At 41.3% G+C, this 18587-nt stretch overlaps 1 protein-coding gene across 5 annotated transcripts in view; it reads right to left on the reverse strand.

Annotated features, from left to right (window-relative positions):
- LOC310765695 (uncharacterized protein) overlaps window positions 1–18370 on the reverse strand; it is a 557351-nt gene extending 538981 nt beyond the window's left edge. Inside the window, exons 1-3 of one of the 5 annotated variants that reach the window (XM_083621071.1) lie at window positions 16123–16298; window positions 15775–15871; window positions 6650–6723 (exon numbers count right to left, since the gene is read on the reverse strand). In XM_083621071.1, coding sequence (XP_083477197.1) covers window positions 6650–6723; window positions 15775–15871; window positions 16123–16218 — 267 coding nt within the window. In that variant the 5' untranslated portion in view covers window positions 16219–16298. The other 4 variants (XR_014549740.1, XR_014549741.1, XR_014549742.1 and 1 more) reach the window with 4 other exon arrangements.
- Between the last annotated feature and the right edge of the window lie 217 nt (window positions 18371–18587).

The following is an 18587-nucleotide window of genomic DNA, read 5'->3' on the forward strand; positions in this document are numbered from 1 at the left end:
CAGTTAGGGCTAGGAAAGACTTTTGCCTCAAACCCTGGAGAACACTGGCCTGTCAGTGTGTATGGCACAGAGCTTTTTGCATTATAGAAAGGATTGGGGCACTGACTGCAGACCCATGAAAGTTTTGTTCACATGATCTGAAATGTGAAGTTGGACACACCATTGGATTTGGTTTTTTGTTTTGGTTTTTGCATGGGCCTGGAAATAGATTGAGAAGGTCTAATTGTCATGCTATAATCTTTAGCTCTTGCGTTGTCCTTGGCAGCACAGAATCAGTGAGGCTGCTCTAAGCTTTGTCATCAAAATGCCCCCCAAATGCCGGTGGATTCCTCTAATGGGGCCCATGCAAGGACTTGTGCTATAGGGCTATCCCTTTCCCTCTCCTTGCCCCATACAACCCCTGCACACATCCCAATTAGGTTGCAGGGGTTAGTCGCACCCCCAGAACAGAACATGGAGGGCAAGCAGTGCTTGTACTGATGGAGTGATCACAGAAGCGCTACGTTGAATTCCTGGTATCCAGGCTTTGGTTTTTTAAAAATTAATAACAACAACAACAACAACAACAATACAGGTATATCAATTCTGAATTCTGATCTAAAAATTCTGTTACTGGATTCTGAAATCCATCTCATAAATTATTCAAGTGCTGACTACAGCAGTTCTCCAGGGATCTCTCCCATCACTTCCTGGCAATGTTGGGGACTGAAACCGGGATCCTTTGCATGCAAAGCAGATGCTGTATCCCTGAGCAACAACACTTCACCAGGCAACAACAAGAAAGGGGAGATGGAGCAGCAAAACTAGGACATCCCAGGGCTCATCCATGGGCTTCCAGCAGTGCCAACCCCACATGCCGCAGCTCTTCCTCTGCTTATATTTTGGAAAACTTGTAGGAGATGAAGGAATAGAGGATTATATATCAGAGACACTTGTTTGTTTTTTCCTTCCTTCCTTCCTTAGCACTGAAACAGCGTTTTAGCTATCACAACCAGAGTAGGGCAGGAAACCATGGCTGTGCTTCAGGTGAACAGCAAAATGAATGGAGGGTTCTCACATCCAAGCCCAAAGCTCCAGTCACTCTTCTGCACTGGGCTTTAAAGAGAACACTGTAGCAGTGGCAGCTGTGACGATATCGTACTTCTTTGTGCCCAGTATTTATCAGCTGACACCCAACTGCGCTGCTGCTGAATGCTGAACATGGGCTGACTCTTATGCAAGGATGAGTCACCTTCCCCGTAGCAATATTCTACCACCTACTTTGCAGACATGGCTACCATCTGCTCTGCACTCCGTCTTGCTGGAGTCAAAGCTTGTGGAAAGCAGCCATGCTTATTGACTGAAGCCTCTTAAGATGTGTGGCAAAGGTAAGAGGGGTTTCTTCAACTTGGCTGCTGGGGTTTTACTTCCTGTTCAATGCCATGTTTCCATGGATGCTCTTCTAATGAGAGACTTCCTTCGGGGTACATTCGTTACATACAAGATACATTGCTTCTTTTCTTCTCTCTCTTATGCCCTGAGGATCTTCTACTGCAAGAGTTTTGTGTTAAGGCTTTTGCATTGAGGCAACATGAAAACAAGTCACAGAATGACAGAAATCAAACCAAAATTCTCATTTGTTTTAAGTAATCACAGGGACTACAAGGGCCGACCTTTCTCTTCTTGGTGGCCTCTTTTTTATAGAATAGGACTAATGAACTAACATAGCATTTATTTATTATTGTGCCTCCATTTCTGCTTTCATGCTCCCGCTGTGATTTCATCTCCCCCCTCCCCCAGTATAGTGTATGTGGATCCAGTTGTGGTGTTGCTTCGCACAGGTAATTTTAATTTCTTTTCATCTGCTTTATGAAACATGACAGCAAATGGTCTTAGACTGAAAGGCATGATATAAATGTAACTAAGGAAGCAAGGGAGCAAATAAATGAATAAATGAAATGATGTACAAAGTGAGCAAAAATAAAATTCACAATATAGGCACCGAGGTTTTGCTAAAGCGATCCTATACCCCCAGCTGTCCTGTCAGGAAAAGCTGGGCAAGGGATCTGTACATGCCTAGCTCTCTTTTCTTGTTCTTTAGAGCACCTGGCAGACAGTTGCTAGGATGGAAGTAATTAGTATTAAATTATCGCGACTGCCATTTTCACCTGTTCCACTTACAAATCCCTGGAACTTCAGTCTTGTTCAATTAGGCTCTCACACTGCCATCTCCCACAAACACCTTTCTTTCTCTGGAATTGATCCCTAACCCAGAAATGATTTTATTAATTTAAACACACACACACACACACACACACACACACACACACACCCCTTTACAAATACAGTTACGGTGCCAATCCTTAACTAGAGGCGGAAGACACTATGTAGCTGAGGACCAAGCTACATATTAAGTGTCCCTTTGCATCATCTAGTGTGCAGATTTTCTATTTTATAAAAATACAAATCACATCAGCTGAGGGGTGAATGTCAGTTAATGGAATCATAAGAGATACAGAGAGGAGCAGTTAACTTTTTTCTCCTCCATTGCGGTCCTAGGAAAATTCATTTTCTGAAGCTGGTGCTTTTCTTAATTTGGAAGGAAATTACCCATTGGCACCAGTGGGGGATTCCCACTCCCCCCATGAAAATACTAGCTTTAAAAAACTGAACCCACAGCCACTGGATGCAATGATGCCTTTAAGATAATCTGTAGTTGAATCCAGCTCTTCACCATCCACTTGTCATTAATCCCCTCCCAACCCTTGCTACTAAACAAAATGGGTATTTTCTATGTGCATGTGTAGAAAGAGAATAACTTCTCAGTCCTATTCATATCACCTCAGAAGTATGTCTTATTGAGTTCTATGAGATAACATTCACAGGACTGAGGGCTTAGCCACACCTTTCCTCAGCGCTTTCCAGGCATGACCCACACTTTAAAGCTCTGTATCTCAGCCCCCCTTTTTTTTGCTCCACGATACGCCACTCTTTAAAGCTGAATCGGACCAAGTGGTAATCCATTAAAAACCCAAATAGCCATTTGCTCCAATTCAGCTTTAAAGAGCGAGTTTTCGCATGGGAAAGGGGGCGGGGGATTCAGACACAGAGCTTTAAAGTGCAAACCTGTGAATGGAAAGAGCAGGGCAAAAGGGACGTGTGGTTGTTCTTCATGCACACTGAAGAAGCTCTGGACAAATGTGCCATAAGGCTGTGATGGCTAAAATGATGCTTTCAGCTCCTTGGAATGAAAGAAGGATAAAACAACAAATTGCTATACCATATTTGGTTGGTCTGGTTGATGCATCTTGTGTGTTCCAAGTATTCTCACTCACATCATCTCCTACAAGCTCTCAAAAAGTTAGGGAAATGGGTGCTGAATAAGCAGAGGGAGAGCAAGGGCATTAGAGTCTGACACTGTTGAAAGGCCATGTGCATACCCTTGAACCGCATATGAAGAAAATAGTATCTTTGGCTAGGTAAAGCAGTTCTGCCTTAGAAAGACCAAAAAGTAAAAGGAAGAAAAATCCTCTACTCTCAGTTCAGTGGAAATGCATTGTGCTTTTAAGGGAACCATCTCACAAGAGGCAAATGATGCTCCATGGCTGTACAGGTTGAACATGTGTATCTGCTGCTCTGAAGCACCACAGGAGAGCCTGCGCTTACAGAATGCAACATGTCAAAGCAATCTGCGCGGCAAATTTATGCAAACGTTCAACATGTGACCTTTTATCTATAAAGCTCTGGCTTTAACCAGCATGTTCTCTCATGTATTATTTCAATGCAGAGCAGTAAAAATTCGAGATGTTTTGTTAATTTTGCCTCAAAATTCGCTTCCTCTCTCCTTCCTTGAAAACTTCTTCTCTGGTTATTGTAATGAATCGGATCAACTCTGGGCTTGAAAAACAAAGAAGCTGGGAAATCTTTAAGGCTATTTCAGGCTCCAGGAGGTAGGGCAAACCAAAGCTATGCTCATTACTCAAAACTAAACCCCACTGAAGTCAATGGAGCTTACTCTAAAGCAAGTGCGTATAGAACTGAAAGTGTGATGCCACTTTGAACAGTCAAAGGTGAGGATGCGGAACATGAATTGCAGTGAAAAGCATCAGAATGCTTGTGAGCCCATGCATGCAACTAAGAGGAACACATGACCGGTCACATGCTGAATCAAAATGACACTGAATGCCCTTCCAAATCGTGGTGGTAGGGTTTGGTTGTCTGCAGATGCAGAACATGCTGTGGGATTTGCATAGGTGCTCAACAAAATCTACTGCAATTCCAGAGGAATCAGGCCAAGTGAGCTACACAGTCCCCGAGTCCTGTTTACAAATCCAGGCTCCAGGTATCTTGGGCATAAGGGAGCTATGAGGCCGCCAGGCTCTGAGCAAAACTAGATAAATGTTCCAGCCAATTTTGACAACGAAAGTTATGGAGTTGTCCATTTTGATTCAATAATGCACGTATATTTGGATTGCAAATCTGAAAAGCCACTTTTAGCTGCAGCCTTAGTTCCTATGGCTACCAGTGGCAATATCTGCTTTAGAACGCCTTTGATGTCCCTCCAATGGACATCAAAGTTCTTGTGTTCTGGTGGTTTCATGAGTGCTAAGAATTCACCACTGTCTACAAACCCAGCTTAAGAAATGCTCTTTGCAGGCTTTGCCTTGTTTCCTGAAGATTCACTGAGCCAGTTTTCAAACAGACCAAGGTAAGCGAGGCAAGTCAGTTCTCTTGCCATGACCTGCCCAGGTCTCTGCGTATTTATTTAGGTTTTTAGTACTGTAAGGTAGATAAGGTCAATGAACCTGACAGTTTGTTCAAGCTTTGTTTTTGTCTTTTCTACCACCCTAAATGTCATCTGCATCCCTCTGTGTGTGTGTGTGTGTGTGTGTGTGTGTGTGTGTGTTAAAGGCAAACAAACTGTATTGCAAACATTTATGTTCTAGGTCCTAGGAGTTTACAGTCAAACACAGTAAAACTCTGTTTCATCATTCATTATTATTTTTCATACACATATTAAACACTCACACATCCAAGCTTTCCCAGAACCTGGGTAAGAACTGTTTTTTGGGTCAAGCTGCTGTAGATGAAACAACAGCTTGACCCAGGTGGTACTTTTTGTTTCACAATATAGATCCATTTACTATCCATTTTCCTTTAACTTCATTCACCAAGCTTTCCCCCCCTGTATCTCCTCGCCCTACACAACTATGTATAAATTTTGATTTTTGCAGCACAGTTGACCTACAAAGATGAAAACAGCATGAGTCTGGAACATGAATTTGGCTTTATCTTTCTAGTTTCATTTCATTATGTTTTACCAATACTGTTTCTTATGTTCATTCCCTTTGTGAAGGGATTCAATGGGACACAGCCTTTGAGCTTTGTATGTAAGATCAATAGAGATCCACAGCAACAGAGTCATACACAACCAAATTGCATGAGGGAAGATGGGTTCAATCCCTCCTCCCTGGCACACCTCCCGCACTGACAAAATTCAATTGTGGGGGGGCGGACATAAAGGCAGGAGCCAATATTTAACTATTATCCCACTTCTGGTGCAGGGAGGTGAGGTAAACTCTTGGATAGGATTGCCCCATATACACATTTCTGCAAGCAATTCCCCCTACTATGATCATGCAATCTTCAATGTTGTTATCACCAATACATGCATTTTTATGCCTGTGCCTTCTAAACTTTAGAGGTGTCTTTGTGGGGACTGCCACCAAAACGGGGAGACTAAAAGCCCCCTTTATGCATAATCCTTTGAATATAACTGTTAAAACATCAACATTTCGGCTGAATTCTGGTGATGCATCAGGGAGCTTTGCGCTGCATCTTGGGTACAATGCAGCTTGCAATGGTCACAGAGCAATCACGCCTATAGAAGCAATAAGGCTAAATTTGCTACACTAACCCTTTAAGAGGTGCAAAAACAATCCAAGTTTCTCCTATTTAGCTCTTTTCCTCATATCTTATCAGGATTTTTGTTTTGCATGTGAAGAGGCTGAGGAAAGAGATGGAGTAGATAGAGCAGGAGAAGCCAAGAGGTCTCACCACCTTTTGGCAGTGTTGAACTGTGTTGCACTCTCCAGAGTATGAGCTGGCGACTGAAATAAGGCCCAGTATTAACAACTGAAAGAGGAGCATCTTCTCTAACTAATCAACACATTCCTTTGTTTAAGAATGCCGTGAATAACTGCACATTGCTGTTACAAGCCCAGGAATAGACTTTGAATGCACTTAACAAATGTCTGATATACAAATTATTCAGTTAATTGCACCATTTAATTGATATAGTTGAGCAATCCTTGCAGCCTTAGCTAAATTGAACTCATTTTCTATGGCGTATAATGAATGCATATCATATTGGAAAACAAGGAGAAGATTAATATGCCATTGGAGAGGAAGAAAAAGATGTGGAATGTTTGGTCATGTCCATTATTGCTATATTTGCCAATGAACATTTCTGAATGCGAAGCAGGTACATTATATGAGGCAAGGACAGTTCTATTAAAGAGTGTTGTTCAAGGCATTCCAATAATTTCTGTGTAGGTTTTCCTTTCTACAGGGTGTTGCATTCTTCCTGAAATGAATGGCTTGGGTTTGCATGGCACGAGTAGGAAACAGTCCAATGCCCAAATCTAAAAACAAACCACTACAACCTGACCTTTTGTAGACCAGAAGACCCAGAAGAGCTGCGTGAAGCAGAGGGTGGGTGAAGAGAGCAAAGCTTGCTGCAGGCTGAAAGAAATGAACCAGCAAATAAAACCTCAGAGACCAATTGTGGAAGAAATAAGCTCGGAATGAAATGAATATAACAATTTGAAAGGCAGTGCTGCTGAGACCAGGTCAACTGATTTATATGAAATACAAACAAATTCAGACTTTCATAGGAAAAGACTCTGGTATTGACTGGGAGTTTCAAAGAGGTCTAAACAGATGCCTTACTTTACCATTCCTTTCGGAGCAGATTTTCAATTTATTTCCTTTTTGTTGTTGTTGTTTATTTGTTTGCAACAGCTAAAGTATCTTAGAGAAGCTTAACTTGACCAGTGCCTACAGACTGGAAATATTGGGGGCATCTGAGGTTGCTGTGGTCATTTCAAATGTTTATGCAAAGAGACTGGCCCACAGCTTGCTTATATTTATTTTTAATTTGGAATTAATCCTCATAAGTTACATGGAAAACTTAATATGCTCATTGAATTTCTTAGATCTCAGAATACCACCATCTGGAAATGGATGATTTCAACTGACATTATCATCTGGCATGTTTGACAGAGAGTGTAGTTCTTGCATCTTGAAATAATTTTGGACTGCAATCGTATTCACACTTACTAGGTAGCAAGTCTCATCAAACACAGTGGGACTTCTAAGTAGATAAATATACATAGGATTGCACAGATTATTGCTGTTTGGGGCATCAAGGTCAAGGTCAACGGTGGTTCAAGACAGGGCTAATAAGCGGAAATAATGATATAAAAAGGAAATGGTCAAAGCTGTAGCAATTCATGTCTTCATAATACTTCTTTACATTAAGAGCATTTAGTATGCTGCTTATTTCTTCCCACATATAACATTCACAATGCTGGCATAAACAGTGAATTGATCTGAGAAGCTGATCCAGTCTCTTAGAATGCATACTCAAGATCACTATGGCACCTTTTCTTGAAGATTTTTTGTTTGAAGATCACCTGGGAATCTTTGCCAGTTCCTGTTACTTTCTCACTTGTCTACCTCAAATGCAGACCCATACTGGCCCACAACTACCTTCATGGCATGGTTGGTGACAGTCTGACAAAGTATTACCCCCTCCTTCTGCATGACTTCCCCACCCTCCCATCACCACTTCCTTCAACATCTAACCACTTGGTTTCCAGTGAATCTGATACACTGTCAATTCTACCACTGGCCCTTTCTAACATCTGTTGAAATTAAAGGTAGAGAAAACCATGTCAGTTTCAAAAGGCATGGTTTATGTGAACCAGCACTGATTAAAAATATATATCTGCTTTGAAGGAAAGGAAAAGAGCACACTGCTGGCAAAATTGATAAGTTCTTCCCTCCCACACACACCAGCAGATGTCAATAAGGAGAGGGAAGCATTTCATGTTTACCTTGCCTTTTTCTTAACAGAGAGCAGGGAGATGCAGGAAATGGCTATGACAAAGAGTCCATCATCGAAATGGGTATGACTCAAGGGATGTTAATCTGGGCCTAGGTCAGTGTGACCAATGAGCCACTTTCCTCCAGAAATGAGAGGTAAAATGTCTAGAGAAGCCATTCCCAATGGGTCACACCAATGTGGACTAAAAATGCACTTCAGGTAATGTCATTTGCTCACAGGTGACCCAAAACACACAGGAAGAATAAAATACCATTCTAATTATTCCTTTCTGTATCACCATCAACAATTTTAGAAAGCTGATACAGTGGTACCTCAGGTTAAGTACTTAATTCGTTCCGGAGGTCCATTCTTAACCTGAAACTGTTCTTAACCTGAAGCACCACTTTAGCTAATGTGGCCTCCTGCTGCTGCCGCACTGCCAGAGCACAATTTCTATACTCATCCTGAAGCAAAGTTCTTAACCTGAAGCACTATTTCTGGGTTAGCGGAGTCTGTAACCTGAAGCGTATGTAATAATAATAATAATAATAATAATAATAATAATAATAATAATTTTTTATTTATACCCCGCCCATCTGGCTGGGCCTCCCCAGCCACTCTGGGCGGCTTCCATAAAAACCAAAAATACAGTAAACCTGAAGCGTACGTAACCTGAGGTACCACTGTATAAGCACATTTAAACTTGCACAGCAGTATGAGAGTGAGGCTCGAAAGCACTGTAAATGGTACATGTAAAATTGATCATCACACATCTTCCATGATTGCTCTCAATAAGAGATGAATATTGCCAATTGAGGCAGAATCCTGTGGTCTACCTCCTAGCGGAGCCTAGTTACCGGAGGCTTGTTACCCACAAAAGCTTCTGCACTATTTTCCTATTGTCTTTCGAGAACAATTTGAGGTGCTGTTTTTGACCTATAAAGTATATAATGTGGCTCTTCAGCTTTTAACAATTCTTTTTCAAACAGAGCCTATTGAAGACTTCACCCCAGGGAACACTATTAATCAATCAGTAAAGCTAGATTACATAAAGAGCTTTCTTTAAAAAATGGGAGGGGGAGACAGTCCCTGACTAATACTGGTGTTTATTTCAAAATCACTGTGCTCCAATCCAGAGAGGGGCATAGGGAAAAGTGCACAATGGGACTTTTTTGTTTTCTTTTTCCCCTGAAGTCAATCTTCCTTTCTGCACCTATCCTACACTGCAAAATGCTTTTTAGAAAAGCTGAGAAATGCTTAAAGCAGGTTGTGAAACTTGCCATATAGAAAAATGGCACTTTCTGGAGCAGGTCCACCAACTCAAAGATGAATAAGTGCACATTTTTGTTTCCTTTTACATGCACTCAGGTAGTTCTCTACCCTTTCTCCCATTTGACAGACAACCATTTACCCAAAAACCACATGATGAGATGCTCGCCTATAATTTCTGCCTACATGGTAAAGGAAACCTTAGAATTTCCTGGCATCCCCCGATTTCTGGTCAGTTCTAAGTGGTATAACAGGATTCTCCACACCACCATGAGGGCAGATGTACAGATGACCAGTATTCCATAGATTAAACTGTCCAGCATTGTAATTTATCACTTAGTGAATTGTCCACTGTACTGAAGCTAAAAAAAATGTAGTCTTGTGCTTCCCTTTTCCCCAGAGCAATTAGATGCCTGTGGAGAGCTGTAAATTATTGGCTTCTCTTTTTTACACCCATTGTAATTATCCAATATATTTTGTGATTCTACAACATAGGAAGACAGCTTGTACCAAATTAAACCATAGGTTTATCTAATTCAGTATTGCCTATAATGTCTATCAACCACACTCCATGGTTTCAAACAGGAGTCTTCCCAGCCTCGCTTGGAGAAGTCAAAGATTGAACTTGGGACTTTTTATATGTAGAACATGTGATCTACCGCCGAGCTACAGAGCCACATTTTCCTTTCTAGATGAAAACAGTATTGGCAACATCATGTTGTTCTAGCCGACTGTTTCTCACTAAAGGGATACCCTGTGGATCAGGAAGTCATTGTGTTCTTAGCTTGCTCAGACCTACTGTGGAAACTTTGAGCTGTAATACTTGGATTAGCACCAGTCCACAACTTAAATGCATGCTATTATAGCTGGGCAACCAACTGCAAAGGAAGGCCTGGTTTCTACAGAACTATTTCATCTCCAGGTTAGATGATTGCAATGAATGGTATGTTAGATTGCAGCTAGACTGCTAACTGGGGCTGTGTAATGGAAACATATGGCGCTCCTCCATGGCTTCCAATACATTTCCTGGTACAACTCAAAGTTCTACTCCTGAAAAACCATGCATATGGCTTGGTTTCAGAACGCCTGAAGGATTGCCTGCTTCTACATCCAACCAAAACCATCTAAACAAACCTATTCTGAACACAGAAACCAGCAAAACAAAGAGAAGTGAAAGTTGTGAGGAAACAAAGTAATCACAAGTTCAGGTTTCTAGAATAGCTCCACATTTTTAAAAAATTTCAAGCAACACCTGTGCTAGAAGCACTCAGGGTTGCATCCATAGGTTTCCTTTTTCTGGTGGAAGGAATGGGACCTTTGGATGCAACTCTACAACGATGCTGCAAAAATTCTAAAACAAAAACAACTCTGAAGACTGTATATGACAAAAAATGAAGCATTTCCCCCATACAACGATCTCAAGACTCAGGCAGTAACTGTAATCAACAAAGGCAAGCCAGCTGTTGTCCAATATCACTGAAAACAGATTGTGAAATATTAGCATCATTGTGGTTAAAAGGTGGTTGGACTCGATGGTCCTCGGGGGTCCCTTCCAACTCTACAATTCTGATTCTGTTATTCCATAATATCTGGACATCCACATATAGATCAGGGCAAATTTCTTTCAGCTAGGAAACAAAGACTGTAATCCTGTACCCACTTATATGGAAGTAAGCCACACAGAACTAAGTAAGATGTTAACTAATAGGACTTACCTCTGAGCAGACATGAATAAGACTGCATGGTGAGTTACAATTTTAGGAGAGTAATAGATATTGGGGACGGTCAGTTTTGCATGCACGCTGAATCGCAAGGAGATTTGGGGCAAGTAAGAAGTGACATGATAGGTGTGTTGTGGGAGGGGGGGATTATTGGTTTGGTTCTTATTTTTATTATGCATTTTATGTTTTTATATTGTATTTTTATGATGTGAACCATCCTGAGTTTGAAGGATGAAGGGAAGTATAAAAATGAAAATAAATAAAATTTTAAATGTATGCGCAGCATGGGGAAAAAGAGGCTAGAGCTAAGGTTTTTCTTTGTGTTTCTCGTTTTCATACTGGTTGCCCATTCAAAAGCGCAAAGTCTTACACAAGAGCTTGCACAAACAGAGGAACTTCCTAGATTTCTCCACTAAATCCAAAGCAGCTTTTCAATGGGTCGAAAAGCACCTTGGATACAACCCAATGTTTTCTTTTATTTGTTTTGTCAGCTGCTTTATTTTGTAAGTTGTACATGTGGGTTGATACAACTGTACCTTTCCTTTTCCTTTTAGAAAAAAATGGGGGGATTTTTTTTTACCATTAGCCCTCCATGCTGCGTGAGGAAAACTGAAGGGAGTTTAAAAAGCATTTGTGATGTGGCACAGCAGACTGCCATTCAAAGGGGAAATCCCACTGGGCATGCACATGCCTGAAGGAGCTCTTTGTATCCCAGCCACTGCCTGGATGAAGAAACGTCCAGAGACATGTTCAGAACATTTCTCTCGGCGCCCAAAGCCATTTCACAGGTAACAGCCCTAGTTAACACTGGTGTAGGAATCCACATATCCAACCTTAATCAACGAGTCGAGTGACTGCAACAATTAAATAATGCATGCACAGCTTTCCCCATCCTGGTTGCCTTTGGACATTGCTGTACTGTCTATACACGATCTGTAGTTTCTGGAAACAATTGAAGTCGTTTTTGTTTTGACAAACTTTTCCAGCTAGATGAAAAGGTCTCTCTGCCTTAGGTGTTTGTTTTCTGTTGTTTTTAAACCCATATTCCATTGTTTTCTATACAGTTCTAAACATTATTTCATCTTTTTTTCAAGGGTATGTTTGTAAATCATCTTGGGCATATATGTGGAAGGAGATTAACAACAACAACAACAACAACAACAACAACAATAATAATATCATCCCTAATGGCTAGCACTGGGGGTGGGTGCTGAAATTCAGCTACATCCAGACAGCACCAGGTTAGGGAAGGCTGACCTAGGGCCTTGGTTGGAGGATAAATAAATTAGATATTCTGCTACAGTGTGTACAGTGTCTCCAAGATGCTTTTTCTTATGGAAGGGCATCATAAATTAAACAGCTTGGCACAGGGGGGAAATTCCAGACCAAGCAAACACTCCAGAGCGTGCCTAATTTTTCTCTTGAACAAAAACGTATAGCAAACAATAGATAGAAAAGAGTTGCAAGAGATAACACTGCGCTAGAAAATTGTTTCTTTGAACATTACAAGCGTGTATCTTTGACAAATTGTTCCTCCCTCGGCCCATGCGCCCAAACAGGGGCAGTGCTGATTATGTTATTTCCAAGGCTTTTGTTTAGCCAAACCTATTTTCTAAACAAGCTTCTGCAGAAGATGCTGCCTGTGTTTTGAAATGCTTCCTGGTATATTGTTTTCCTTGCAAAGATGCAGAGTCCTTGATATGACGCTTTTTTCAAATGCATGTGAATGCAGAAGTTATCAACAAAGAACTTTAATGAAAAGGAAAAGGAAAGCTCTACCTGAGCGTGAGCCAAGTCCCATTCTCCACTGTCTCTTTGTAACCTTATAGCGTAGGCATACAGTTGTTTGCCAGGTTCCCCCCATTCTACACAATACCTCTATTCATTACTCCCCAGTACGCCTCTTCATTATGAAATACTCTCAGCCCTACAGGGGCCACAGGCAGCTAGGGAAGTCTAATTCTGCAAGATTACTTGTCCATAACTTTGAATATTTAATTATACACAAAATAAGCAAGGAAAGTGTTAATATCCTGCCTGCTTTTCTACTCTAAGAATGTAGGATTCCAAGGAAAAGGAAGCCCAGATTTTATTGGGGGGGGGGTGTCTTCATGATAGCTAGTTTTTACGTACAGCGTATGGATAAACAAGATGGAATTCTTCCAATAGTGTTTTCCTTGAAGTTTTAGCCTCATGCAGAAGGCTTCATAATTTCAGATTTAAGCTTCCCATGCTGTTGCTGTAGTAGTGGATTCCAACCCATGGTTTCACAATTGCACGGGTCAACAATGCCACGCTGTTTCTTGTATCTTTTTTTCCCTACTGCTGTCCACCATTGGTGCCTGTCAGCCACCATTTTCAGAATTCTACTGTGTCTGGTGAATGCAAAGAGTAGGTTCCAAAATGGCCAGCTACCAAATTTAAGCCAATGGCAAGCAGAGGCACACCACAGCAGAAGAAATTAGTTTAGAGGACAGTGATTGCAGTAAAGAGACAGGAAGGAAGGGACAGTGTGAAAGCAGCATTCTTTTCTTTGTTTGTCCAAATGCTGAACAACAAACACAGATATCAGGCACCCAAATAAAAATACTAAAATTAAGTTGTTACCCAACTTATTTCTGCTCTTGTCCACCTTTGTTTTCACTGTCTAGCCTACCTAGGTCTCTAGCTTAGTTAAAAATAATGTGTTTTAGCTTGGTTCTCTATCTGCCCACAAATGCTGGTTGGTGTGTTGTTTTTTTCAGAAGCCACAGTTCATTAAAAAAAAGTGGAAAACACTCGCCGGCCTTGGATCAGTAGAAGCTACGAATCCCCAAAAGTCAACCCTACAAAAGAACTGACAGTTCATTACAGGGCTGTATGTCATCAATGAAACTGCAGGGAAGATCATTCATCTTGTGCCACCATAGCAACTGTGAATGTGTGTGAGAGAGAGAAAGAGAAAGTGGGGTAGAGAGGAGAGGCAAGGGTGTGCTTAATGTCTGTTAACTTGGTTTCCATGACAAAGGCACAACTTGTATAGGAAACCCATACTATGCCCACTCTTATCAATGGCCTAAAGCAGCAAATATTGTAGAACAGTCAGGTTATCTGCACTGTATCATAGCAAAAAGCAGGCACAGTCATTTTACAAACATTCAGAAAGCTTAAGGGGGGGGGTGTAGACATTTGCACATGCCCCTATACTAACTTAGTGCAAGGATGCTTCCATGAAGCCTAAAGACACGACAAAAATCACAGATGGGAGAAGAACGCATAAGAGCAAACACCACATTCTTTCCTTTTCCTGCTTCATAAATCATCCTGTTTATGTAATGTGGCCAATAAAGCAAGACACAGTTAAGAAAACATTCTTTCTTTTTTTATTCCTATGAAATGGTAAAATGATTGATGTTATGTATGGAAGAGTGTATAAGGAAGACACAGCGTTGGGGGATGATTTACTGATGCCCACTGAAACGTGGGGTTTGGGCACTGTAAAATGTCAGGCATTCAAAGATATAAATGATTGAAATAATGGGGAAATGCCCTTAAAAAGAGAGGACTTGTATGTAGTAGGCGAGGTGGGGGCTGGGAAGGGCATAGCAACAGTGTGTCTCCAGTACAATCCCACACTGCACACTGGGGAAAAATAGCAGTGATTTAAGAGTAGCAATTTAGCTCCAAATATCTAAAGACAGAACAGAGCTCTTCACCTTCAACAGGCAAACGCTTATCTCCCTGCCTTGGCATTTGTAAGACAATGTATTAGGGCAATGCTAGAATAATAATTACTGAGTGACTGTAAGCAAGTCGTTTTTATAAGTGTTGTGGTTCTGTTGTCTCTCCTGCCTCTACCTTCCCCTTCACAAGATAAAAGAGCTGGATATGTACTGTATGGTGAATATGTGCAGCATAAAAATGACTTAATTGAATTTGGATTTATGGATTCCCCGCCACGCACAAGTTTACTGAAAGGTGTCTCATGTAATATGTCAGAAATCATTGGGGCTGTGATGATGTCAACTGTGCCAGCAGTTTCTATAGGGAGTTTCTGTAGGTCGGAGCGTCAAAACATAAATGTCATTGGTTCTGCTTTGATAAAGTAGAGGCAGGTTGGAGAAAAAAGGAAAAAAATACAACCCCTTCACATGTTTTCTGGGAAGATTATACATTTGACCCATTTGAAAGCCCATATAGGTCATTTGGACAAACATAATCCTTTGCAATTAATGGCGCCACCGGGAACCTAGACCTGAGAACTGCCCTGAGATCTACGGATAAAGGACAATATAAACATTTAATAAATATGTTATGTACTGAAGTTCTCACTCTGGGCCAGCAGGGAGAAACTGTAGATAGTTCAGGTCCACATATGCAAATAAGGGATCGAAAGTGACATTCAGTGATTGGATAGTTACAGAAAATGGTTACTGTTGTGTTCTAGTGGAGCTCTATATAAGCAGGCTGGCTGAACCCTTCAGTTCAGTTCTGTTCTGGCCTGTGAATAAACAAGAGCTGTTTGAAGAATCGCTGTGTCGTCTGATATGTTCACCCACAACTTAACAAAATAAATCCATAATAAAATTAAACTTGAACTGATGGGACACCTAGGTCACGTAGGTAGTGTCTAGGAGGTCCCCGTCTTCTTCACTTGAAAAAAGAAGAGCAGACACTTAAGCAGTGGAGATGTACCTGGGGCCTAAAGCCTCTTACCTTGATTCAGAAGGGGTCTCAGCTGCCGCAGTTGGTGCTTCGCTGGTAGAAAAGTTGTGTGGTACCCTCTTCTGTTCTGGTTCTCTATCCTCCTCCTCTGCAAAGAAACAGTGGACAATGAAACATTGCGGTGTATTACCTTGTACATTACTCAGAAGTAAGCCCCATTTTACGTCCATGGGAACTGCTCCCTGTTAAGTATTTCTTCCTGCAGAGGCCTAGGGCAAGTGGCTCCAGAATCTGTGGCAAAAATGATGAGCCTAGCATCAGTTTCCAGCCAGAAATTATGGGGCGAGTAGTCCCTGGTAGAAAAAAAAGTTATTCTGTTGGGATCCTGGAAATACTCACTGTAGCCTCCTCCACTGGGTAAGTTCTTGGGTTTGGCTGAAGGGGAAGAGGGTTTTTTGCAGAACCCAGTTGAGCAAAGTGAAATAAATCATTCATAAAGACAGCATTTTGAAACCTGCAGCTCCAAACTTAAATGATAACAACACAGTACAGTAGTCTGTAATGTAAACATAAAAATGTTGTTTACTTACATAACACTGCAGACTTGATTCAAGCAGAAAATGGCAGTCAAGTAAGTCAGGCAAAATAGACTTCTATATTACGAAACACACATTTGAATATGGTGCCTGTGCTCAATAGAGCACAGACTACACCCTTTCTCCACAGCTGAAAGATGTAAAAGAGGATGAACTCTGGACAGGAAGGAAGTAGTAAGTCTCCCCCCCCTATTGTTCTCTTCCTGCCCTGTGCAAACAGAGGATGTGACCTCACAGAGTGCCCTCTAGGAATTTGCAGAGAACTCTTATGTCTCTTAACCCTTTGTTCAGCTAGCAAACATGAAATCTGTATTTTGACTGGAGCATCATTGTACCAAATTAAATTCAAAGAAAACACACACACACACACACACACACACACGCACACACTATCCCAAGCCTTTTCTACACGACATAGTTGCTTATTTGTTTTGTTTTGTAAGTGTTTTCCCTCCCTGGAGGCAAGGGTGGGATCTGCTGCTAGTGATTTTTATGATTGGCTAAGAAGAGGAGATGGACAGAAGCAACTAGGAAGCCTCTTTGTCCCTGAGAATGTACTGTATTAATGTGATTGCGGGTGGCAGTAGGAAGATTGAACCTTGGGCTTTGGAGGCTGTTTATGACACGTAACGTGGATGGTGAAAAGTTGCTGTTTTTGTTCCCTGTGACATCATTTTGAGACTCATTGCTTGAGGCGCTCTGCTGTGCTCAGTGCTGAAAGGTTACCAAGCAGGGAGAGACATGGAGGAAAACAGAGTCGTTGCCTAGAGGCACCTGTGGAGCCATCAAATGATGGAAAGCAACTGAGATCTCAGGAATGCCTGCTCAGGAAAAGTGCTTCTGGTGATGGCAGTTTCAGACTAAGAACCTGTAAATAAATCAGGACATATGGATAGCAGTGGACTACTGGGTTATTATTTTTTTTTCTGCACTTCTGATTGTTTTGTGGACTTCTGAATATGCACTGCTATTTGCTAATATATAATAAGTGGAACGCGGGTGGCACTGTGGTCTAAACCACTGAACCTAGGGCTTCCCATTCGGAAGGTCAGTGGTTCGAATCCCCGCGACGGGGTGAACTCCCGTTGCTCGTGTCGAAATGTCCAGAACCACAACAGCTCGGTCCCTGCTCCTGCCCACCTAGCAGTTCAAAAGCACATCAAAGTGCAAGTTGATAAATAGGTACTTCTCCAGTGGGAAGGTAAATGGCATTTCTGTGTGCTGCTCTGGTTCGCCAGAAGCGGCTTAGTCATGCTGGCCACATGACCCGGAAGGTGTACACCAGCTCCTTCGGCCAGTAAAGCAAGATGAGCACCGCAACCCCAGAGTCGTCCACGACTGGACTTAACAGTCAGGGGTACCTTTTCCTTTAATATATAATAAAAGCTGACCTCCTGATCCAGTCTGTTTTTAGTAGGCCATTGCCTTGCATCTCGCAACATTGGTGTTATTTATATGATATATGTCCTACGTTTTGAACACCCATCTTGGCTGTGAACAAATTGTCTTTATACAAAAATGCTTCAACTGTGATTTTTACTTGAGAACAACAAATGTACTTGTATGTGTTTAATATAGGCCACCGGCTCCTTGTAGCAGCATAAGAAAAAGCTAAGGCAGGGGAAATAGCAAGTTGAAATATATATATATTTCATTCAAGTTCTTAAAAACCACCAGATCAAGTTCTTGCTAGCCGCACCAGTGACAGCCTTGAAGGATATATATATGGCTCTGAATGTTTAATGCTCTTGAAGTACAGCAGAAAGGAGCTAGTTTCTGAGCAGGACCAGCAGGGAAATAGAAGTCTGCATTTTTTTAAATGCAGACGCAAGTATTTCCTGGAATGTAGTTATGCTTTGTTCATTGCACGGATCGAGACAACAGATCTCCATGTAATGGGGACAGCTAGGTGAAAAGTTTTAAAATTGTTGTCACATGATTAGTGCCTATCTATTTTCCTATATCCCTGAGCCTGGCCTTGGTTGGGGAGGGCGGGGTATAAATAAAAATAATTGTTGTTGTTGTTGTTATTGTTACCCATCTCTCACTCCTCGTTTGTTGACTTTTTCTTTCTTCCTCTTCACCAACTGTTTAAAGTTTTAAACTATGTTTTGCATTGTTACCATATATGCTATGTTTGCAGCTTTGAAGAAAAGTAAAGTTTTTTTTTTTAAAGACCTGTTAAATAAATAAATAAAATATATTACAAGTCTGTGGGCAGTGTTTGTCATTCCTAATTTTATGTAACATTCTGTGCAGCACCTAATT

Source organism: Podarcis filfolensis (assembly GCF_964270895.1).
Source record: "Podarcis filfolensis genome assembly, chromosome: 6".
NCBI classification, from domain to species: domain Eukaryota; kingdom Metazoa; phylum Chordata; class Lepidosauria; order Squamata; family Lacertidae; genus Podarcis; species Podarcis filfolensis.